Raw genomic sequence first — 25,684 nt, 5'->3', positions numbered from 1 at the left:
AAATGGTCCTCAACAAATCAGTTTCAAAAGTGTGCGGGTCATACTTACTCCTCATTCACAGGAACAAAGATATAATCTTTAGTAAAGATGTTTATACGACGAGTCCATGTTTTTACTCTTCTGTGTCTTCTCTGTGCTGCCCTGAGAAAACACAATTATTATTGTTTTTTCTTTGGATTAAGTACTATGACATGGTTGCCAACTCTACAGCTTCCTATGCCTAAGCAAAAATATTCTCCCTCTCCAGTTAAAGAAGGGAGACTCAGAGATCAGACAAACTCAAAAGGCAGAGTAACAAATGCTTCAATTTTTTCTAGGTCCTTTCTGTAGGCCAATAAAGTAGCAGGCATGGGCACTGCTTGTAGTCACAGCTACCCAAGAAGAGGGCCTTCTGAATATGATGGCCTCATATGAAGCACTCCAAGACCTTAAGTAACAAAATAAAAATTTATTTGGAAATAAAAAAAGTCCTCTTAACCTACTTACTAACTACTCATAGTGAAAAGGGAGCAATAGCTGTTAACAGAAAAAGACTATCCTGTGGCAAGAAGGAATTAGAGCAAGACACAGGAGAACTCCATCTTCCATAGCCTTGGCTGAAGGCACAAGGGGTGCTTTAATTAGTGTAGCTCTGACAGCCATGCTAATTAAGAGCACCCAGAGTGTCATGTGCATCAGTACCCCTGCGCTGAAAAATGGTGGCAGGGCGCTTTGAACTAAAGCTCACTGAACCAGCTTTAGTTTAAAGCACCCCACTGTCATTTTTCAGCACAGGGATGCTAATACACATGATGCTGGGGGCTGCTGGAGAGTGTTATTTTCCAGGCTCCAACACACTGGAATTAGAGTGCAATGGAGCAGGCTCCCTGCATGTGTATAGGAGCCCAAGGTTACCAAGGGGGTGTGTGGCAATGCAACCGGTACTGCTAGTGAAACCTTCCAATTTTGGGTGTACCTGTGGTACACACGCACCTACAGGGGAAAAGGCATAGTGTCATAAAAAATTAGGACTGGAAGGGACCTCAGGTGGTCATCCAGCCCAACCCCCTGCTCAAAGCAGGACCATCCCCAACTACATCATCCCAGCCAGTTTCTGCCATCACTACATGGCCACCTTGCCACCCACAGACTTGCCCATATGAATGGGTGCTGGGAGTGAATACCACTACACAGAAGCCAAGCAGGGACTCCTAAGAATGGTGCACAAATAATAAAGTCAACCAATGCCAAATGAGGCATTCCACTTACATAAAACAGGACAGCAATCTGTGATCACCATGTAAGCTTCATAAATAAGAAACAGTGCTACATGTGCTAAGCCTACACTTCAAAAAAAGAACAATACAAACCCCAAAGACCTCCCCTCTCCCTGTACAATTGCATGAATGTTTGGTAGAATGGGAATGAAAATGTAGTGAAGAAAATTGCCCAAAATCCATATTCAAATAAAAAGAGAGTCAGTAACAGTTCTATATTAGTTTGTATTAATATCAAACCCTAATCATAGAAAAACTTTAATTAAAAGACTACTATCCTATATTGTTTCTGACAACATATCTGGAAGACCTGAAAGCATCTGGAATACTACAAGCCAAAGGACACTTTATGGAAAGTATGAGGGATCCAGGAAGAGCACCAGTCTTTGAATACTGCTTCATTATGAATCTGTGTTGTATGACATCCTATCATTCCTGTCCTCCCTTCCCACCTCAATCCCTAAATTAAGCCCACCTCCTTCAGTACTTGTGTGTATATGTAACAAATAGCTTAGTTTGGAACAGTAATGTTATAGCATCTGGAAGTAAACTTACGAAGGTTTTGGATCTTTCTCAGAGTTTTTCTCTCGCCTGGTCAGGCACTTATAGAAGAAGCTACTAAAAACATGTGAGCGCTCAGCAAGATGCTTTGGTGCTTTCTCCAATAAAAGGTATCTAGAAAAGAAATGAAAAAGGCAAATATTTACTTCCTGGGTAGAAGCCATGTTCTCCCTGAAAAAAATCATCATTTATAAAAATTAAAGGACACCACTGCTACTTTAACCTAGAAGCCAGTTACCTTCACACAGCTGCTACCCATACTAGAAACATAATTAAGATGAGCTTGAACATTTGAAATATGAACACCAATGCAGTGTTAGCTTCCTGAGTTTGTAGTGCATGAAACAAAAGGTCAGTAGTGTAAATCATACCATTCACCTCAATGGGTTATTCATTAAGAAACCTCAAAGTTACAAGTTAGATGTTCAACCTGTTAATTATTTTGCTGCTTTGCTTACATCTACACCAGGTATGTGCATAAGTTACTTGACTGCATAGCACAATGCCAGTCCCCATTTGTTGCCTGTTACTTACTTTGTAGGAAACGTCAGTTATGTGAATATCAATTGAATGCAAAAACTGCTTAAATGACTATCATCTTTCATCCCCACTGTCTACACACTGTGCTTTATCAACTGCATCTTAATTACAATAGTAACAGTTCAGAGGTTGGCAAACTTTTAGGGCACTGGGCTGAGTACGTAAGACCCAGCAACCACCACAGATTGCTGATCCCCTACCCCCAACCACTGATCCTTTGCTGCTCCAATCCCCTCTCTACTCAGTGCCCATCTCTGCTTACTGGGTGCTGCTGAAACCCATCAGGGAATGTCAAATTTTACAGTAAGGACAAAGACAAGGAGATTTTAAGTCACAGCTTTAATGAGGTTCCTTTAAATTGACATTTTCTCCTCCCACACTCCCTTCCAAATTAAACCTTCATGGGCTGGAATTAAGGTTGTTGACTGGTCTACATTACTATACTAACTGTATTTTGCTTAACCGCACCAGAAACACAGAGGTGGGGGCAGCTGTCAAAGGACATTTATTAGAAGCTTTGAAAACAGTGGGAGAAAGATAGTTTCATGGCTGCTATTTCCCATCACTGTGAACAGTAGTCCTGAAAGTGATGAGAAGCCTTGAAAATGAAATGAACTAGGAAGTTTGGGGGCTACTAGTACTACAGCTCTGATGGCACTCTGTGCTTACTGAGCCTTGTTTATGTGACAGTTAAATATATATTCTGGGTAAATGCAAAACCTATTTTCTTCACTTCTAAAGCTAAGCAGTTAAATGGAGTATGCAGAAGTTTATTTATATTGATCTACTTAACATGTTTATCTCACAACGTCAGACTACCTTTCCAAATCCGCAACAGTTCCCTCTCTCCACAAGCCTCCTAAGCATCTAGCTTCTTGAAACATCCAACTTTTGACAGCTTCTGCAATGCAGTCCTGTACTGCCAGTAGGGGTGTGCAGAATGGGTTGTATTCGATTCAGATGCAGATTAGGCCCGAATCAGGGACAATGATTTGATCTGTTGGTTCGGATCACTGTCCCCAATTCAATTTGGCTGAATCCAAATCTGAAGATTTGATGCCGGCCAATTTGGAGAATCAGCGATTCGGCCACAGACACAGTTTTAAATGTTTTTTCTATATACCTTGAGGTACCAGGCATGGATCATGAATGCTGCAATGGTGGAGCAGATGGAGCATCCCACTACTAGATTACCTCTTTCCTCTTTTGTAACTGCTCATGAACTATTTAACTACTCATAAAAAAAGCCCAATCCATCCAAGAATGAAACATATTTATTCCCTTCTATTACTTACTTCAGATAAAAGTCAATGATGACATCATTGAGGAATTCTCCATACTCTAAACACTTAAGATCCTCTTTTGTGACTCCCAGTCCTCCTTTGGCAGGTGGGGGAGGATAAACAATCAAACTGGAAAGCAAAAGTGATATTAACATGATTTACTGTGATTCCAACAGGCAATTGACAAAGAATTCATATTTGCTGAAAGTCAGAAGTTAGTGAAAACTGCCAAGGAAAATTATGTTCATTACCTAGACCAGTGAATCTCAACATTTTTAAATTCAAAGGCGCCTCTTGGAAAATGCTTGCTCTTAGGCTTCACTCTTTTTGACCACAAAAACTAACAGAGCAATTCTTCTGTTGTAGAGAGCTCAGAAAGACCAAAACAAGTCAGAATGTTTTTAACACTATGCATTACTATGTGAAAACTCTGGGCAGCTATATACTTGCATAGAGGTTGCTCTGACACGTAATTACAGAGCACGGAGCTGGAGCATGGAGCTGATTTGAAAAGCATTAATGAAGCATCCCTGCCACCATTTTTCAGTGTGGAGACGCTGATATGCTTGATGCTGCAGGTGCTTTAATTAGAACAGCTCTTGCAGCTGTTCTAATTAAAGCACCAGCCCTCCCCCCGCACCACCACCCTCCTGGAGCACATGTATAAATGCCATTGGGTTTTATCTTGGGAATCATGTTTGCACACCTAGTGGTACTACCATTGTGTGAAAGCAAATGGCACCCTTGAATAGATCTCAAAGCACCCCAGAGTGCTTTAAGAATCACTGATCTAGATACAAGAGTTTATGGACTGTGTTAGTTCAGGCAAATGCATTTACATGCTCAGCAGAGCTGAATTATTCAACTTGTCTAATTATCCTGGCTCCCTCTTCTCCATTGTTACCATTACATCTCCACTTTATTAAGAACTCACAAGTCACTTCTTCTTTCTTCATTTTTTTGAGCTAACATATTAACCATTTCTAAGATTCCAAAATATATACACCTAAGAATTTTGTGCTCTATACAACATTCAGGATTTAGCAATAAGATGCAAAGGAATGATAAAATAAGAGGAATAGGAAATGTAGAATTAAAATGGTCACATTCAAAGAATGAGAGCACATTTGTTCAATCTATGTGCTTTCATAAGAACTGTAATTAAAACACTCAGGATTTTGTTAATACTTTATTCCCAAAACTGCAATGCTTCTGTTTGTCTTTCTACTTAGACATGACAAGTATTATGACAACATAAAATGTGAATCAATAACATGTAGTTACTGACACTTATTTTTGGAACTTGTCAGAGGAAAAAACCCTGAATCTATTCATTTTCTGGTTTGCACGCAATTATGAAGCAGGAGAAGTAAGATACAGATATAGCAACATAGGTATAGCAGCAGTGTCAGTGCCAGGCATATACTCCAATATCTTGCTACATTACGTAATATTTTTTTCCTCATTTTACAACTGCTTCATACTCTTCCAAGAATGCCCTGAGATAAACTATGCGACTCCTAACTTGGCATTTTTGCAGCTGAACAGTTTAAACATTTCATAATAGCAGTTCACTGTTAAAGGGATGAGTTAGACACAAATGGTACTCTCAGGAAATCAATGAGAATCTAGCAATGATAGGGACTGAGCCCTTAATACAAGTATTCTCTCTCTCAAGTAAAAGATCTTAAAATCCCCACATGGGATATACACACATTACTTCTTATTTATTGGCACAGATTACAACCACATGCATTTTATGTTAATTTAGAATAGAAATATTTTATCTTTCCACAGTAGCTTTTCTGCAGAGATCTCCAACTAATTTACAAATATTACTTAAACCAGTACTTTTCTTCTAGAAATCAGAGGCCTTTTTGTAACTGCTTACTTAAACAGAACATACATACTTCTCAACTGGTCCGGTTTCTCTTATTTCTTTCCATTTATCATCTGACTTAGATGACAGAGAAATGGCATAGTGACCATTATTCTGCTTATGCAAAAGAGCATAATTGGGCTTGGTTGCATTTACTTTAGATTCCTGCCATAAAAACAAACAAAAATCATCTTTATACACAACTGCACACACTGCAGGAGGCTGATAATAAACCTATGGCCTGTACAAATCTACTTTGCTATTTTTGATGAATAGCCATTTACAATATGGAACATATGCTGTCACCAGCTGCATTTGCTGGCTGGGAAAATTCACAATTTTTCACTTGCAAGAATTAGAAGTTATATATGTGTACCACTGATCAACTAAAGAAGTCAGATAGAACACCACAAATAATGATACTGGATTTTCTTGCATATACAACACACAACATTGCCTTCAAAAACAAGGTACGTATTATATTTGGAGGTGTGTATGTGAAAAAAATGTGGTAGTTACTTCCCACTTATACAAAGCGTATCACTTCAGGACATTTTGCAGATGTCAGTCAGTCATGTGACATGGATCCCCTAATCTTAGTTTTTGGTGGAGAAAAGGAGATGAAAAGGACAGAGCTACCACAGCAGATGTGTTGAGTTACCACTGGATTGGGTGGGAGCAGCAGTAATTTCTTATGTCTGGAAAAAAGCTGGTAGGAGATCTGCGAGCAAAATATATGATGACTTGGATTTTCCGGTCTCACAGATCAGCCAAACCTTTGCCTCTGGGTACCAAAGGGCTACTGACTAAAACATGTCTTTCCGATTATGGAACTAACTGTTGAGAATTTTATGCATTGGAGTGGTACATCTTAGGAGCAGGCTGTACAATGAACCCACTACCTGTTTCCATAAGATCACTGGAGGGGCTGTACAGTCTGAACTAGACCTTCCGAGCCCACAGGGAACAGGCAAGATGCACTGTTCCTTACAGTGAGCAGTGCCCTCCTTTTACTGTGCTTAGCTAGCTCAGGAGATTGCAGTAATGGGTGGAATTATAAGCATCTATCTCCTCTGAGTCTCTCTTGAAGCCACTTGCAGTCCTGGAGGGAATGGGTTAGTTTCTGTTCAGGACTTACGATGATAGTGGGCTTCTGCCCAGGGGATGTGCGAAAGGCCTCTTGGAACTCTCCTCCTACGTACTATCTAGCATTTCATATATATGTTGCTCCATTTAGGGGGATATACAAACAAACATTATAGACTTTTAACTACACAGTACACCTACATAGTTTATTTACTGTGCACAAGGTAAACTAACTTGATTTCTCTAATGCCAAGTGATGCAGCTCTAATGAACCAAGCAATGGTCACATACTAACCTGAGGCACAGGGTCAGGCAGAACTGAGGCACTCTCCTTCTGCAACTGCTGCTGAAACAAGGTATGGTGATATTTCATAAAAGAGCTCTCTTCAGGGGACAGGTCCTTAAACAAAGGTAACACCTGCTTCCAAGACAGGAAGTCAGAGAGATCGGGTGCCCAGTTTTTCTTGCCCACTTCTGTAATCAACTCCTTTAGCTTAATTTCTTCTTGTTCCATTAATGGTTGTAATAGTTCAAGAAACAGGAATACATCGGAATTGGCTGGGAAGAAAAAAGGGCAGAACATTAATGCAGATCAGCCAGGAATGGTGAAACAAGTAAGAATTGTAGTCTGTAAGACCCCAGCACAGATTCCTGAATGTCCCCTTTACAAAGCAGCTAAGCATAAAAGCTTAATAGGAAACCCTTATGTATTACTGTTAAACACAAGTACTTCAAAATAAATTAGACTAAGATATCTAGAATTATGTTGAGAATTTAGACTCACAATTCCTATTAATGTCACAATTCTTAACGTCAGTGAGGGTTGTAAACAAAACTCCCAGGTGACCACAAATTCCTGTGCATCTCATATTACACAATCCCCATGCTTCTTGTAAAAGACAATGCCTACTTTATATTTTCTCTCCAAGTACATTTAAGAGTTAAGTTTGTGCTAAACTTTGTGAGACCAAAACTGCCAGTACAGTTTCAGTAATAACACTTGTCTGGTGTTACATTTGTGGGTCACAATATTGTAAGCTCAGGTTAGTCTTGAGAGAGAATGTCTCTGACATCTTCATCACTGGCTTCCCTTCTCTTGTAACAACACTCCTGCAATTCAGGGGTCAGAAGCTTTTACATCAGCTAAATCATTCCCTCAAAACGTTTCTATAGTGATGGTTCTTCTCCCATAATTTCATAAATGTCTAAAAGGGGGCATTGATAGTTCTATCATACTTACATGGCTTCCCTGAAACAGATGTTCCTAGTTGGGTTTCAATCTGTTCCACACAGTCTGCATACAGCCAAAGGAGAATGAGATTTTTACCCTTTGCAGCTGGAGAGTCATCAGTACTCCTCCACAAGCCAAATTTTCTTAGGTGGACAGTATCCACTGACAATTCTATGATCTTATTCAAAGCCACTGTAGGAAACAAGATACACACTCACTATAGTAATTGCACATTAAGGTGGAAACAAATGGAAGTCAGATTAGTAAATTAAAAGCTACAATTGCAGCCTTCATTCAAGTCACTGTATCAAACTTGTACAGCCTGTATAAAGTATAAATTGTTCACTTACCCAAGAGGTCTACCTTTAACAGGTGATACCAAAGTACAGCTGTGCACACATGGGTTATTAAAAAACAACAAACCCCCCAACTTCTTTTTCCCTCAGTTACATTAATTCTCTGCCAATTATATTAAACTTGAATTCTATCAGTAAATCTATCCACTTCCTTTCCATCAGCTCACCAGTCAGTTAAGAAAGACAGACTAACATTTTTATAAACTATAGTTTTATCTCTATTAGTTGTGAATAGTTGACCTAATGCAACTGACCAAGGGAGGATACAGGGCAGGTGCAGTAGCACAGTTGCATCCCACTTTGACTCCTGCTCCACCTAAATTTTAAAAGCAGCTGCCTGGAAGGAGAAGCAGGATTTTTATTAAGGCATAGCTGAGGGAGTCTGAGGGTCCAATTCCTGCTAATCTCAGATGCTAATGACCCTCTAGCCTTTTTAATGGTCTAGATATTCCATTAATCAAGTTATCCTTTCTTCCGCTGTGTCTGTTAGCCATTCATGGTAATCTCTCTCTCTCTTTTTAACAGCCCTGCAGACAGTCCTAGGTAAAAACCTTAACTCTGGTGTGATAACAGTTACTCAGACAAACATTATATCAAGTGTGAAACTGACCGACAGTGAAGAATGCACTGTCAAGATACTCCAGAAGACTAAATTTTCTTTTATGAATGTGAGTGAGAGATATACATTTAACTCTAATGACTAAAGGACTAATAAAACAATATCTTTTGGCTGCTTTTGCCTAGTTCGTTGGGTTTTCTAAACTTAATGTATGACCTAGCAAATGCGTATACACTCCAGTAAAGGTATGTTAATTTTTGCTTTGATCTTCAACTGAATACTACAGCTCCAGGCTCCTAGCATATTAGTAAAGTTTTTAGTTTCTTTTTACCTGAAGAAAAGTGTGTCATGTTATATGTGAATTTATACCATCTACATATCCCTTCTCAAAATCCTGGATCCACCCATGAAAATGACCCAATTCCAAAATACCACTTCATGATTCCCTGGTTAAGAAATCTTCTTTAACTCTGTAACATTGCAAAAGTGGCATTTGCTTAGGCCCAAATCCTGCACAGATTCAAGCACCTCAGTAGTCATACTTATTTCAATGAAAGTACTTTCATATTTAAAATTAGGTATAACTGTTGCTACGATATAGATCCTATATTCATAATGGATCTTTCATTGTAGCATATAAGCAACAAAAAGTAAACAATTGAAAGCTACTAAGTTTTCAGTACCTGAACTCTTATGTAAAACTGCTAAAACAGAAATGTTTCAAGTGTCCTGAAATGGATTTATTAAGAGGTTATATAGTAATATATAGCATCTTACCTCTAAATGGGATGTTAATGTACCTTGTAGTGAACTTAAAAGACAAAAAAACAACAAAAATTAGTCTGTGTTTAGTATTATTTCTCAAAACAAATTTAAAAACCCCCATTTATTTCCTGTACGCTGCCAAATGCAATCAGCTGAGTAAACTAAAAATGGCTATTTTGGTTTTTTCTCTGACAACTTGGGCAAAAAATTCAGACAAGGCAGGCTCATGTTAGACTCTTAAATCCATACTAAAGGACCTAATAATAGTGTCCTGATTTACAAAGGTGCTGAGCAATCTCTAAATTCTATTTAACCAGTAGAAGCTATGAATACCTAACTTTCTAGAAACTGCATCGCTTTATGTAAGGGTCTAAACACAAAAACAAAAGCTTAACTCCATGTAGCCTTACTTAATGATGTGAACATTTGTTTTATTTTAACAATTTAAGAATAGTTGTACTATAAAACATAAGGTGGTGCTTTTTTGTTAGTTATAATAAATATCTGATGTCACTTTAAACTAAAAGTATTCTCTATACTTGGTCTTGTTTTTCTTTTACTACTTTAAAGACTAGAAACAAAACCTGTTTTCTAAGATAAAATTCTCAAAATCTGTACTGATGTGTTGACCCAACAGCATGTTGGCTAACAGCAAAGGCATTTGGGCAGGTTTTTACTACATCCAAATTGAGAGACACTGAACGTAAACATTTTTATTGGCTTTTGCTACCAACAGCTCTTTGTATTAGTAAAGGCAAGCCACAAATTGTGATTACATAAACTAAGATGAAACAATTTCTCAAACAAAAGCTGTGAATTTTTTTTTTCACTGTAGTATGAATATTGAGTGGGTCGAGAAATTGCTGAAAACCCAAACTTCACAGTGTCCCTGGCCTGTGGTGTAATTTCTATTTACTATGACATAGCAGGTCAGTTACTGCATCTCCCATACTGCAGTTTTGGTGCTCTTTTTTTGGAAGCTATGAAAGAAGAGACCCTTTAAATGGTAAGTTTTAGGGCAGTGATTGTCAAGCAGGGTGTCATGGAACTGTATAGTGTTGTGAGATCTTTTTCAGGATGCCATGCAATACTAGCACTGTTAGGTGTGCAAACACCTACTCACAATTCACAAAACAAACTCAGATGTTTTAAAATAGGAATCCAGAGTGTCAAGACCCCTGTCATGGATTCAAGTATGAGATGGGAGGGGGCAGGCAACTGATGCGACTGCGGCCCCAGCCCGGGGTTAGAGCTGGAGCCACAGTTGTTGTCTGACCCTCCACCTCTATCTCCCTACTCCAGTGGTTACCAACCCAGGGATCCCAATCAACAGGTAGATCCTGAAGCTTCTTTGGGTGGATCTTGGGCTTGACATGTGCATACCCGCTGCCCCCAGCTCCAGCAAGTCAATCTGTGGAGGAGGGAAGGGATGGGAGCCAGATCAAGGCCCCCATGGTGAGCGACTGACCGTGTGGCCCAGTCAGGAGCAGGGGAAACTAAGTAGGGCCCCAGCTTGGCCAGGTTGTGGGAGGATTGGAGCCCAGGAGCTCCTGCAGGAGCATAGGGTGGACTCCCTCCCCATCTCTGCGGGGGTAGACTGCTGTTGCACCTTGAGTCCCACTGCAGCTGATCACATATGGGCACACCTCAGCTCAGCAGCAGGGACTCATGTGGGCAAGCAGTCGGGGGAGAAGCGGGGAAAAAGGGAAAAGAGGCAGCAAGAAGGGTAGGCACAGATGGGCAACAAGTGGTGGGGTGGATAGATATCAGGGGCAAAGTGGTAGGGGATGGGGGCAGGGATTAAGCTCCATTGCCTGGCCCCCCACTGCCCTGCAACTGCTTTCCCTGTTATAACGGTGGGGGGACAAATTTAAGATGACCCTGCAACATTTAGATTCTATAGATGGATAATTTAACAAATTTATACATTTCCTATGTATACAATCTAATTATTGCAGGGGGTCATCTTAAATTCAGGGCAATCTTGAATTTGGGTAAATATTGTAAATCCTGACAGGATTAGTATGTGTATTCTCTTTTTACATATTAAAAAAAAAACTTGTCTATAAGCAGGTTGCCTAGCCTGCTGGTTTCTGCAGGCAGTTTATGCTCCCTGATGAACTCCTCTACCAGTCCTCCCAAATAAAACAGTCTTTGAGCAGCAAACAAACAAACAAAACCTTTCTGCCCTACAAGGGGAGATCTTTGGCTCTGACCACAGCACACCAGCCTGACCTCTCACTAGTAGCAAGCTTGTTCTGCTCACTGGCTGACTCCTATTTACAAACTATCCCCCCACTGTTTGCTGCCTTTCTGGCATCTTCCCTAGTGGGACACTACCCCATTATCCAAATGCCCTGCACCTGGGCTCTCTTAACAGGGCTCCCTCTTAAAAAAAGACAGACTGCCTTGTTACATCGTGCCTGTCCAATTTATGTCAATTAATGCAAGTAACCTTGCCTACTCATAAAAATTCTGTCTCTGAAATCTCCAGAGTATGGACCTTGGCAAATATTGGTATCTTTTCCAATTGCTGAATGGAACCCACAAGTATAAAAGATAGTGACAGGTTACATTACTTGATCTTGACATCTCTTGATCAAAATAATTTGGCATGTAGCTTAACTTTAGGATTCAAAACATATGTAATTTAACTGAAGTTTTGTCTTTTTTATGAATGGCAGGAATAACAACAAACCAACTTACTGAAACACAGCCTGTTGCTGTTCCTTTGATTTTCCCGATGTACAGAGTGGCATACTTGATATCTAATGCTGGACCCCTTTGTTCATTTGGTGTGCTGCTGGAAAGTGACCCTGTGGAAGAGTTGTCTTCACATGGTTCAGATGGAACCTACAAAGTAAAGGATACTTTAATATAGTGTCTTCATTGAGGTTTCTCCTGCTAAACTCAGAATTTTTCCCCACCTTATCAGAATTTTTTGTGCATGTTGCTCTTAGAATTTATTTTTCATGTGGGTACTCTATACTACATGTTGTACTTGTTACCTTTTCAGAGGGATAAGCAACAACCCACTCTTCCTAGTTTAGGCCCCTCAAATGTAACAGTCCAGTTTTACTCTCTTTGAAAAGTGATACAATTCAAAATAAGACCAAGACAATACAGATATAGAAAACAGCCCTTCCTGCAAACCACTCAATCCAACCTCACTATTTGACCTAGAGCCATGGAAGCTCCCCCTCCATGTAGAATGGCAACAATAACATTTTCAAACTCTTACTGCATTACCCTCAGAGACACTTTAAAGTCTGCCAGCAACAATGACTGTGGCACATATAAGATGGGCAAGTGTTTTATTGACTTTGCTTTAACATGAGCCTTCAGTTCAAATCCCATTAAGTACAAGGGGAATGACTAGTTTTGACTTAGACCTTTGTGATGTTCATGGGAAAGATCCCTGTGTAAATTCAACATACCTGGTAGGCTCTATAGAAAAAGAGACAAAGGTTTGGAAGAGTAGAGGGAGCGGAAAAGCACCCACAGCTGTTTCTTTACCAACCTTTTTTGCTATTTAGTCCCTAACTTTACTATTAAAGGCACCGATATTTTGAGATTATAGAAACACTGAAGCTGCAGGGATAGAAATAACAAATGGAAATTTACCCTAGCAAGCTACATCAGTGGTACCCAACCTTCCAGCCCAAAAGACCAAATGAGCAACATGGGACTGATCTGCAGGCTGAATCCCATATGGGGTAGGAGCACTGGATCAGTCCAAAGGTGCTGTCCACTCCCCTGCCCCCAACTTTCAGACCCATGGAGAACATGAAGGTCACGTGACATGGCTCTATGGAATGGATTTTGCCCACAGGCTGAAGGTTGAGCAACACTGACCTATAAAGATTGCAGCATGTGTCTACTTGCTTGCTTCTAGAAGTTACCTATTCTGCTTTATGCATCTCAAATTGTCTTATAATGCAACTCAAGTATGTACAAATTCATTCATAGCCTGGCACCCAAAATTCTATGGGTTAAAAGCAGACTACCTGTTCAGATTTACTTTCGATTATATCTTGCAATTGTTCCTCTGGCAAAGACTCAGTGTCTTGCTCTCTCTCTCTGCTGTTAGGTGAATCATCTTGCCCAGGCTGCACATGTGGCATTTCTGGGTGATCTGGTTCAGAAGATCCTTCTTCCTCGTCACTGGAAAGAACAACTGAAGAGAAAAATGTAGTTTTGTATTATAAGACTCAGACTTCAGAGTAAATTGTGTCTCATATCAAATTGAAGATTTCTGTTTAGGAAAAAAAAAAATACACCCTGAAATTCTCATTTAATGGTCTTCATGACCATTAAATGCTGCACTGCGAGAAGAGCCCTGGGAGCTGAGCTGTGCATTAAAACTCAAGTAACCCACTTATATATAACAGAACTTGGATATATTTCATATGGTTAGGTTCTTTGGCCTCCTGCAAAGACAACAGTTTGCAAACAGTCTAGGACATATACAACTGCAGCCATCAGCTGTGCAGGACTGCTGATGAGTTATAGCAGATAAGGGAGCAACGACCTTTGAAGTAGAAGCAGCAGCAAACGGCTGAGCAGTCTGTCCTTATTCAACAACCCACAAAATTAAGTGGGTTGCAAACCATTCAGATACAAATAATCGGTGTTTTACTGTACATGCACACACACGTGACCGTTTCTGTATTTCTCAATAACCAGGAAAGGATGTAGAAGGCTTGGAGAAGATTCTAAGCTAAGAGTAACACTGTATCCTTTACTCACTCCAGTACAATTAGGCATTAAAAAGTATGTTACTTTTTTATTTTTGTATAGATATAAAAATAAGTGTGCGCAACAGTATCTAACTTGCATTTCTGATTACCTTTTAGCTAATGACCAAATGACATTTTTCTGGCATTAATGAAGTCACAACACACCACCTTAAAAGAAAGTAAACATTTCCCTCATTTTGGAAACTGGAAACAAGTACACTGTGACTTACCTGAAGCTCCATAATGAGTCAATTGCAAAACAAGGAAGAATAAAAAAAAATGTCACCCACCCTTAAGGTACTACTCCTCAGTTACAAAACAATGCACTCCCATGGTGCATACTGTGCATTCATCCTGCACTTGTAGAATGCTTCGAAAAAGTACAATTTCTCACCTAAATCTTCTGCTTCAAGTACATATTTATACTAGGTAGTCATGCCTGCCTCTCCTAAGTTTCTAGATGGATCAATATGTATAGTTACTACTATCAGTGCAGGTACAGTACATACTTGGCTCAGCTGGAATAAATGTCCGATTGCTCCTGCATCTGTTACGCAACTTCCTCATATACTCCAATGTGTCCCCCTTCAGTTTGCTAGGCAACCAACTCTTGGGAAGAAACTCCAAGCAGGATTCCTTTGCACAGCTAGCAGCAGGCTTCCCATCATCCTGGATGGATGTTGCTTTGCTTTCTGTGCTTTGTAGCTGAGGAATATCTTCCTGAAGCAGGTTAGCTTGGTGGCCATGGTTGCTCTCACTAGAGCCTCTGCAGTCTGGTAGCTGATCTGAAATAATTCTTTGTTCTTTCTAGAAAAGAAAAACCAAAGATTTACTCTCTTTTCTGAAGTTCAAGATGCTCATTTCCTGACTTTGCTAAGGTGACTCAGCTTTGTGACAAACCAGCAATGCAGCTTGCACGGTGAATGAAGTATGCTTAATATAGCTCAATTTAAATTCAAATCAAGATTCTTTTTTTTTTCTTCCTGGATTATGGCAATATAGAACATCTGACGATTTACAGAAAGCAGGAAACAACCTTGCAAGAAATCAGGATCACTTCCAAACTAAAGAAGAAAGCTGCATACAAATGTTTGGTGCATATCTCAGTCTCTGATATTGAAAGGCAATGAGCATTTAGCAACCCTTGCTAAAGTCAGAACCTAACGGTACTGTATAGCAATCAGGTTCAGGACCTCCGGAATTTATGTGTTAGTCCAAAGTCCATTGAAGTTAACAGGTGTCTGTCCATTCACTTCAATGGGCTTTCAGTCAGGCCTTTAGAGAGCAATCATCACCACAGACAGAGCCACCCCTAGGATACAGTGAATTGGGGTGACTGCCCCAGTCCCCGTGATTTGGGGGCCTCATGCTTCAACATCCTGGCTCTGAGAGTTGCAGCAGAGGTGCTGTCTAGTGCCCGCCCTGCAGCACAGCCTGACTTGGCACCCCTGTGAGACTGCTGTGCACCAGGCACTGCAGCTCGGGAGCCCCCTGCCACAAGAGCATCCCCGACCCAGCACAGCCCTCACCTTGGCTGCCCCATGCTGCAGGCAGCCCCCTGTGGAGGGCTACATCAGCAGCAGCAACCTCAGCACAAGCACCAGGGCTGCTGCCTCCACCCTGCTCTAGAAGAATGTTAATGGGGTCCTGCACAGGCTGATTTGCCCCAGGCCCTGCACTCTGGTAGGGTCAGCCCTGATCACAGAATTCAGATGACTGAACAAAGACAACTTACAGTAGACCCTTGATTTTACATTCCCTTGGTTCAGCTCTTTCCCAGTTTTGCTTGCTTCATGAACAAAAAGAATATATTTGTTGTTGATACCTTCTTCAAGAATCTAAGAACTCTAATAATTTTTCATTTTAACTTCTTTCAAGGTTCATAGGCATTTGGATTCTGTTAGTGAAGGAAGCTTTGATACTATATTTACACTGCAGTTAATATTTTTGATTACAATTTATTTAAAATAGTTTACTTGGAAGGCCATGCTAATTAATGTGACTCATATTTTAAAGGTATAGTTTAGCATCTTAGATTACAATATACATAAAAAAAATTCTGAAAATGCAAGATGCAGTAAAAGAAGCAACAGAACATACCTGTAAAATTCTGCTACTTGGACTCTGATCCTAAAAGCACTTACAAAAGTAACTCTACATAGCTGCTTAGTCATACAAATTCGTATGGAACTACTCAAATAGAGAATGTAAATGTTCCAGGATCAGGGTTTGTGTGTGTGTCATTATAGACAAATAAAAAGAAAGAGACTTCAAGATTCTATTCAACACCAGAAATCAATTAGGGGCACATGATGTGTTTTATGATGCACACAGAAGTGTCAATTTTCACCTGATCTGGCCACAGAAACCAGCTTAAAGCTGTGACCAAACACAAGCACACGGCTGCAGACAGCTTCAAAAATGGCCGATCAGGTGAAAATCTGACCCCTGGTTACATGAGATGTCAGATAATGATGTTTCAAAAAGTAGCATCTTTTGTAACTTGTGTCTGCTGAACTCCCAGCCTGTTGCTGTTTTCAGAATGGGAGGGGGAGAAAGGGAGCAGAGGGAGTTCAGTCTGGGGTTTTTAACCCCCGCAACTGCCCTTCCCCCCCGGGGTGGGGCAAGGGTATTAGAGCCTATCCGAGGTACTCATCCACCCCACCCTTCAGCACCAGCTGGGGAGCCCCAAGAACAAGCTCCCTCTGCTGCCTTTCCCCACCTCCCATTGTGAAAACAGTGAGCACTGACAGAAAAAGCCTATGGCCACTGCTCCCAGACTGCACCTAGATGCCCCTCCCCCTGGAACCAACAGTGAACTTCTGTCTGGTCTGGGGTAATGCTGTAAGTCAGAACGCTTTGCAGAAATAGTTCTGAGTTGCAGCTGGGAGCTGCACTTGGCTGCCTACACACATACTCAGACACGGCACAGGAGCTAATTAGAGTAGCTCCTGGGCAGCCACTCTATTTAAAAATGAAGTGTCACTCCTCCACGTAAAATGGCTGCAGGATGCGTTACCTAAACCTTAAATCAACAAGGTTTAGTTAAAGTGCTCTGTGGCCATTTTTAAACCTGCAGGTGCTTAATACATCTGATGCTGCAGCATTCTAAATAGAACACAGAGCAGATTTGATTAATCAAGTCTGCTCCAATGTGTTTTAATGAGAACACCAACAAGCACATGTATGAGCAAGCATTTCTGCATGTTTATAGGCAGCCATTAAGACTAATTTACTAGATACTGTTATGAACTTTGGATTTTAGTTGCTTCTGTTGAAGCATGAAAATACTTTAGTAAAACAGAATTACTACTTACACAGGACAGTAATAATTTTTCTGAAGAACGTGTATTACATTGATCAGAAAGATGCCCACTAAATCTTCTTTTTCTCTTCTCAGAATTCAGATAGCTTGCTTCCCTGCAGTCAAGAGACGTGTTGTTCAGATTTTTACTCCTTTTATCCTGGTGGTCAGCTTCCTTATTTTCTATATCAAAAGATTTAATATTTAAAAAGTCACTTAATGGGACACAGACTATACAATTTACTGGTGGTCATTCCTAAAGATTTTATTTTCAGCTCTCTTTCAGGATGTTTTAAATAAAAGCATGTATTAGCTTCCACAAGAGATTTTTCCCCCAATTTTCTTGTGTACAATTATGAGATAATTGTCCCAAAATAAAACAGAGATAGAAAGAAAAATATTATAATATTAAATTAAATATTAAAGAATATATTAAATTTAAAAAGTGACAAACCTGAAATCTTCAGGAGCACAAAAATTAGTAAAAGATGCAACTGAGCTCACAGCTACCTTCAGAGTAGGAGGGTTATCCTCACTATCTAATCCAAATTCTTATGTGGGTAATTCACATTTTGCCTTTCTAAACCCTCTTGCCGTTTCAGCTGGATATGGTGGTCTCCACATCCTGTCTTAATCTGTGGAACATTGGTGATCAATGTCAAGAAGCTAGCACACAATACCACACAAGTTTAGCTGTTTGTAGCAGTAGATAAGATGATGGCTGTAGAGTGCTTGTTCAATATTTTAGCACTTTAATACTTTTCATCCTTTAAGATGTAAGGAAATGTGTATTATAAATAAAGAAAAGAGTTTTGAGACTTGTCTTTTAATTTACTCCTGTCTGCAGGTCTAAGTTATCTCATTACCACTATTTAAAATGAAGGTTTGGTCCTGCATATACATTTCCTACCATAGTTAAAAACAATGTTATGAGACAATGCATATACTGCTTGCAAAGCTTGATATTGTCCTCTACTTCAGATACAGTAACTCAAGGACAAACAAGTTAAGAATTTTTTCCCCCAAACCCTAGGGACTCTCAAGCTGCATACAGACATTTGGGGAGTTACGGACAGGTTAGATTGGGTTGAAATTGGCTGTCTGATCTAACTTAGTTTGCCCAGCTGCAGACCTCACACTACTTAGGCTGATCAAAGTGTAAACTGTACAGAAGTTAAACCTACCTCTGAGATGCACCTAACTTAGATTGGGTTGACCACTGTTAAACACATCTAACTGTCCTGAACTTCTGTACAGTTCCCAGGGCTGGGAAAGCCAGGCACTGGCCCAGGCCCAGACTGTTCTTTTTCTACTCCCTCCCTGGCACTGAGCTATTTTTAAGCCCCCAGCCCCTCCCTCCAAAGGACAGCCTCCCCCACTTGCGCCATAGCCTGCTGAATCCCCATCCTGCAAGCTGGTCTCAGTGCCAATTTTACTGGGGTTCACTACTGCTGGGAGCCAAGCAAGTCAGGGTGGGGGGAAGGGGCAAGTGGTTCGTAGTAGGGGGTTGTTGATTTGCTGGGGGTGATGGTTGTTTGCCTGGGGGTCAAAGGACTAAAAATAGCCCCCAAACTGCCTCCCCGATGTAGGTCCCACAAGCCCCCTCCTCCCCCCTCCCCAATCCAGCCAAACACTCCCAGATGCCCTCCAATCCCCACTATGGACTCTGCCTGCCCCCACCTCCATTCCCCTCCCATTTACACTATCTGCCCTCGCAATCCCTCCCACAGACTCCACCTGCCCTCAAGATCCCCCTCTATAAATGCCATCTACCCCCCAATCCCTCTGCAGACCCCACCTGCCACCCAATTCCCCCCACAGACCCTGCTTGCTCCTCCATCTCCCAACCCCTCCCCCTGCTAACTCAATCTAACCTCTCCCTAACTTTCCCAAATGTCTATATGCAGCCTAAATGTATTGTCCAAGCATCTAAATGCAAAACAACATTGCTCCTCACTACAAACCTTTCTTCTGAACATCATGTCTTCTAACGCTGATGACAATGTTATCGCTTGCAGTTTCTTCAAAAGGTTCAGTCAATTTTAAAAGACTGTCATCTGATTTTCTGGGGTGGCATTCATACCTGTAAAAATATTAACAATAAATTCTCCTTGATCCTGCAATCATATTGACTAACCAGAGTAGGATCAGACTATGCATTCCTGCTTCACTTGTAATACTGTGAAACTTGGCAGAATAGAACACAAACTAATTCAGTCTTCCCCATGGAAATACTCTGCTACAAGTATTGACATTACAATACAAAACAATGTTCTAAAAGGTGTTCAACATAAGAATATGACATTGTAAAGAAACTGTTAGCAATTTAACTTGTGAGCAGACAAAAAAGTACACCACTTTAAAAGGTGACTTACTGATCACAAGTGTAGATAGGCTGATCCTCTGTAACAGTTTAAGTTATCTGCTCCTATCCCATAGTAACTGAAGCTAAAAGCACAAGCCCCAAGCCCCACACACTGCCCAGTTGGGCATCAGCTCCAGCCCTAACCCTGCCCAACTCCCTCCCCACCTACGGGGACCTCAATTCCCCCCGCTTTACCTGCGGGAGCTGCTCTCCAAGCTGCCTGGAGCCACATGTACATGCACATGGTGCCCCCTGCCTAACCACCCTCCTCCTGCTCCCTCCCAGCTGGAACTCTGCCAGCTCACAGAGAGCTCGCTGCAAACTGCAAAATCCATGGGTTTCTCTGCTAAAATGAAAAATCTGCATTTTAGCCTGCTTTTTCCCCCATCAGAAATGGAAAACTTGGATCCCTGGTACTCAGTTTGTTAGGCAACATCCCGTAGCCAACAACACGCTGCAGCTTAAATTGTATGTCAGAACTACCAAGAAGAGCAACCACATATTACAAGGCTACTAAATACATTGGGCTTGATTCTCTACTGCCTTGCATCTTAGACAGACAGACAGAGAGAGTGAAAGTTACAACCATTCTGATCTAGTAGAACATTTCACACCTTGTTGATACATAGTTCCAGACCAGCAGTTCCCAGATGGTGGGTCGTAACCCCAAATGGGGTCGCAACATCAGCAACTGGGGTCACGAGATTTCTGTGCCCACAGCAGGGTGAGGGGCTGCAGTAAGGCAGAAGCAGCTCCAGGCAGAAGCTGCCTCCGCAGCCCAGCAGGCAGGATCCAGCGCTGGAAGGAATGCTGCACAATTATGGCTGCCGAGGTGAGGTGCAGCACGGCACAGAGTTGTGCCCCCAGTGCTGCTGGATGGGCAGGGGGTGGCTCAGCTTGGCAGCCATGGCAATGCGGGGCTCCCTCCCGCATTAGGTCCCACCTGCTGGGCTGTGGAGCCCCAGGGGGAGGGCAGCAGGGCAGGGAGCCCCAAGCCTGCAGCAGGCAGCCTGAATCCTACCCTCCCCCCACATGAGGTCTGCTCCAGCTGTGCCAACCACAGGGGAGGGGATGGGGGTGGGGCAGGAGCCAGGCACAACAGTCTTCTCTGGCCACAGCAGCTCCCACAGGGGGCTGCAGGCCCTGGCTCTGGAACACATGAGGGGCTGGGGGGGTTGCAAGTTGGGAGGAAGAGGCACCAGCAGGGCCGGGGGGGTGGTGGGTTGGGAGTCAGCATCACCAGCAGTGGGTCAGGAGTGAACATTAAATTGGCAGGGCCAGGGGGCTGCAGGTTGGGACTGAGAGGCACCTCAGGGCCAGGGGGCTGTGAATAGGGAGTGGGGGGCACCTGGGGGTGGGGCTGCAGGTTGGGGGTAAGAGGCCATGCTGAGGAAAAATTTGGAAAGCACAGTTCTAAACACTTCTAAATAAATCAACGTTTTGCCTCTGAAACACCTTCCCCCTCTGAAGATGAAAATGCCTGGACAAGAAAAACATAAGCAACTCTGCTTCTACTTTCCCCCTGAGTGCAACACAAGCTTTCTAATTCTAACCAATTTAAAAGAATTGATGTATTTTAATTAATCTCATTCTGCTTAACAAGCCCGTATTTTTCCCCAGTGGGGACTGGCAGACCAGCCAGTCTCTAACATGCACTTACATATATTTTAGAAATTACATTACATTTATTATTTATTTCCACTATACATAACAGACAGGATTTTCATTTACAACACAGCCCCTTCTCATGGCTCTGGTTAAAATGAACCTTAAAGTGGATGCATTTGCATGGTCTCTGAGGAGCTAGAGGTGTGAAGGGATGATCAGAAAAATGAAACCAAGTCACAAGAGTATCTTGGGCAGAAACATTAGAGAGAAAATGGAGACCAGAATAAAACTTGAGTCCAAGACAGACACCTCACTAGCAGAATGTTCCACCAGTATGCTTACAGCAAATGTTCTTGTCAGACTTTGTATAATATATTCAGAGAATAAGCTCATTTCCATTAAAAATGACATATGATTCCTGAAAATAGTTCTCCCTATGTTGCATATTCATCATTTTAGCATGCGCTGCAAAAAAATTCTGACATTTCTCCTCAATGCACAGGTTGACAAAGGTTTGTAACAAATACAGACAGGAAATTAATCTTTCAAAAACCAAAGAAACCTCACTATATGGGAACCACTTTCTGAAACACTGACTTGTTCACTTCAGTCCTTTTACTTAGTGCACTAACTAGAGAAGATGTGGAGGGGAACTGTTTACATTTGGCTCATTTAAACTAATTTCATAAAGATGTTTCCATCTCCTGCTAAAAGCTTTGGCCTCCCTCTATTGCAATTTTCTCATTTTAATACATTTTTACCTATCACTTTACTCTCCTTTCATAAAAGCCGAAAACAGAGTACACTTATAAAAATGGCGGCACACTGCAAAACAGCAATCAGCAATTTCAAAACTGAAAAATCAGCACTGTTTTTTCCAACATGTGGCTTCACGTAAAACGTATAGTAGCTGTCTCCCAGATATTTAAATATATATATGTTCATGGTGTTCATTTACCTATTCTCTCAAATACAAAGAGCTATGTAAAAATATTCAGAAACTGTCTCTAAAAATACACACAAGAATCAACATCATTCCAACGCTATACCTAGTCACATGAGAATACACATCTCAGGCTTCCATTCACTGTCACTAATAGTTTCATAACATATTTGAAGACTAAAATCTAGTTGACCTATTTCTGTTTCTCAAAATTATCTTGGCTATAAAGGAACAATCAGTAAGAAGAGCAGTGCCTCCATAAAGAAAAAAATGGGTTCCTTCTGTATAATATACATATACTGATGTATATCCTATAAGCTAAAAAACTCAAACTTTTGTGCATCAAGCTAACTTGCAGATACTCAGTGTTCCTATCAAAATTTTAAGAATGAGGAAAGGAACACCATGAACCAAAGTAGTATCAGGCTCAATTCACTGAAGTATAAATCCTGTTTTAAATGTAGCTTTCCCTAAATTAATTGTTAAGGAATACTTACAGCAGCTTGGAGCAAAAGAGACTGAGATCCTTGTTAACATAAATTTTAACGTTTCTAAAAGGTGAGGAATATGACCTGGGTTTCTACAGGAATTTTTAAGGATATATTAAAATTAGTTGTCCATTTACCAGACTTCTCTAGCATTTTATTTTCTTCTTCCATTTCCTTTTTGTTCTTGCTGATGTTCAGGTGTCTCTACTTTCTGTGCTGTTCTCTTAAAAAACTAATACTGCATTGATCACTCAGAGAAAAACTAACTTTAGGCAATCCTAGTCAGATGTCTTTTGCTAGGGCTGTGCGAAAGAGCTCTGTTTTGTTTTGACTTCCATTTCAAAGGGACAGCGTTTTGTTTCATCACTTCATTTCATTTCAAAGCTCTCTTCTGTTTCATTTTGTCGAAACTGTTTCGCTGTTTTGACACATTTCAACATTTTGCCCATAGGCTATAATGGGGAATCATAAATATGCCTATAACTTTGTCATTTCTTGCCCGATTCAAATGAAAAAAGCAGGGGTGGTAGCCCCTGCTGAAGCCACACAGCCTGTCAAGTTTCAAGAAGATAGGTACAGGGGTTTCTGGAAAAGTGCACCTTAAACTGCTGACAAGCAAAACTTGTGGCATGCGTGACTGTGCGTGTTAAGGGGCACCCTCACTGGCGCTGGGACCTCTACACGACACAGTAGTGTGCCCCAATGAGGTCTCCTCCTCCCCTACAGCCTCAGTCCAGTCCACCACTTTAAATAACAACCAGGTAAGTAAGCAGCACACTAGCACTACCAGCATCTCAGGCAGCCAAACTGTGCCAGAGCCTTTCTTTCCTTTCCTGCAGGAGCTGCTTCTCCAGCAGCTGCCAGAGAAGTCTCCCTGCCGGCCCCAGCTCTGGGGCTTGGATGTGCCCAGGGCCCTGCATCCTTCCAGTCAGCTGACCAGGGGCAGGTGCTAGGTGTGAAGGCTGTAGCCATGTTGGTCTAAAGACATGGTGCTGGCAGACAAGGTTCTTTGGGTCAATCTGATATCTTTTAGTAGACCAACTGAATAGTTGGAGAAATGTATCTTAGCAAGCTTTCAGGTTGAAAAATCCTTTGTCAGGCTAATGAAGCACCTGCAGTTGTGTGCGTGCATGCGTTGTTCCTGGATGAAAGGAATAGTAAAGAAGCCAGAGGCTGGCATGCAATGCAGGCAAGAAAGCCAGTCAGTAAAAAATGGAAATGAAGGTGCCAGGGGGTGACGGACAGGCTGCAGTGGGAGGAGATGTGGGGGATATAGCAGCAGAGGTAAAAGTGGAGAGGTACCAGGGGAGTCAGATGTCTGGCAGGTTGTAGTATGTCTTGTAGTGTGTCAGAACTGCAATGTCTATAATGAGTCCATGAGTTTCTGTACCTACTACCTAGGAGGTTGATGACGTGCAGTTCATAGGCTTGCCTGTGAAAAGCCGTTTGTAAATTCAAACAAGCACTGAACCTCGCTAACCTCATCACCAGAAGCCAACTTCCTACGGCCCAAAACATAGCGAATGGATCCAGACCATGCCATGACAAGACATGCAAAACCTGCCAACAACATCTCCAGTATGGAGGTATCTTCATAATACACATCTCCATCAGGGCACTAAGTGCCCCAATAGAAAATATGTATGAGACACCAAGCAACAAACGCACACACCAGAATGAGCACACACCAAAAATCTATCACACCCAACTACCTGTCTCCAATCTCCCAGGACTGATCCTCAAAGGGAATTTACAAATCAGTTTTCACAGACAAGCCTATGAACTGCACTTCATTAACCTCCTAGGTACAGAAACTCATGGACTCCATATAGACATCGGGATTCTGACACACTGCCGCCTGCTGGACATCTGACTCCCCAGGTACCTCTCCACTTATCCCTGCTACATCCCTCCGGCTCCCCCCTCAGTGCTGGCCTGTCCCAGACCACGCTACTTTCTCACTTCTGGGGTGTGGATGCATATGTGAATGCTGCCTTTTCCTCCTCCTCAGCAGGCAACAGGAGGAGTGGACTCAGCTGAGCCACTTGCCTCCACAACCTCAGCCTCCTCCAAAGTGCCTTCTGGGGAAGGAGACCTGGCTGTAGGGGAAACCTGAAGGGCATGGAGCACACACTCAAATGATTCCCCTTCTTTCCCCAGAATTTCCCTTGCTATGGCACTCTGATCCAGCTCAGCTCCAGCTCTTCCTCTGGCACTGGGAGGCTCAAGATGGGAAGTGAAATGGGGGTGGAGGAGACTGTCATGTTGGTGCTGCTTGTTGTTATGGTGGTGGTACAATGGGTTATGGCTCATGTTTTTGGAGGGGATGCAGACTCAGGCAATGGCACTGCTCCCCTCTCCTTGCTGCCAGTAGAACTAGAAGCCTTATGCCTGCTAGTTGTAGGAAAGAGGCTACGTCTCAATTTGGGTGGTGGAAATTACAGCTCTCCCTCTACCCCCCTCTTCTGCCCCTCCCTGACGGCTTGCCAGCTGCCTTTTCAGCACACTTCATAGTGTGTTTGGTGTGCTGGAAAATCTGTGTTCTTCTGTAATGTAATATACGTAGATAATTGTATGTATGTATGTATGTATTTATGTAATACATAAAATATAAAAATAATATATAGAATAAATTATATATTATAATATGCAATATATGCTGTGCTTCCCTGCACAGTGAATGAAATGCACACGTGAAAGAAAGCACAGATTTCTTTTCTG

At 41.7% G+C, this 25,684-nt stretch overlaps 1 protein-coding gene across 2 annotated transcripts in view; it reads right to left on the bottom strand.

Moving 5' to 3' along the window:
- Positions 1-25,684, bottom strand: part of SENP7 (SUMO1/sentrin specific peptidase 7) — a 66,281-nt gene that overhangs the window by 18,797 nt on the left and 21,800 nt on the right. For both annotated transcript variants that reach the window (XM_019528644.1, XM_019528645.1), the window contains 12 exons: positions 19,524-19,642; positions 17,573-17,742; positions 14,765-15,062; positions 13,524-13,693; positions 12,223-12,369; positions 9,529-9,562; positions 7,846-8,028; positions 6,901-7,163; positions 5,551-5,684; positions 3,653-3,769; positions 1,812-1,931; positions 49-141 (listed from right to left, as the gene is read on the bottom strand). In XM_019528644.1, coding sequence (XP_019384189.1) covers positions 49-141; positions 1,812-1,931; positions 3,653-3,769; positions 5,551-5,684; positions 6,901-7,163; positions 7,846-8,028; positions 9,529-9,562; positions 12,223-12,369; positions 13,524-13,693; positions 14,765-15,062; positions 17,573-17,742; positions 19,524-19,642 — 1,848 coding nt within the window. The remainder of the gene's footprint in view (positions 1-48; positions 142-1,811; positions 1,932-3,652; positions 3,770-5,550; positions 5,685-6,900; positions 7,164-7,845; positions 8,029-9,528; positions 9,563-12,222; positions 12,370-13,523; positions 13,694-14,764; positions 15,063-17,572; positions 17,743-19,523; positions 19,643-25,684) is intronic.

This window comes from Crocodylus porosus, unplaced genomic scaffold (genome assembly GCF_001723895.1).
Source record: "Crocodylus porosus isolate Cpor-Errol unplaced genomic scaffold, CroPor_comp1, whole genome shotgun sequence".
NCBI classification, from domain to species: domain Eukaryota; kingdom Metazoa; phylum Chordata; order Crocodylia; family Crocodylidae; genus Crocodylus; species Crocodylus porosus.
Note: the sequence above shows the minus strand (reverse complement) of the source record. Positions and strands in the feature narration are given on the sequence as shown.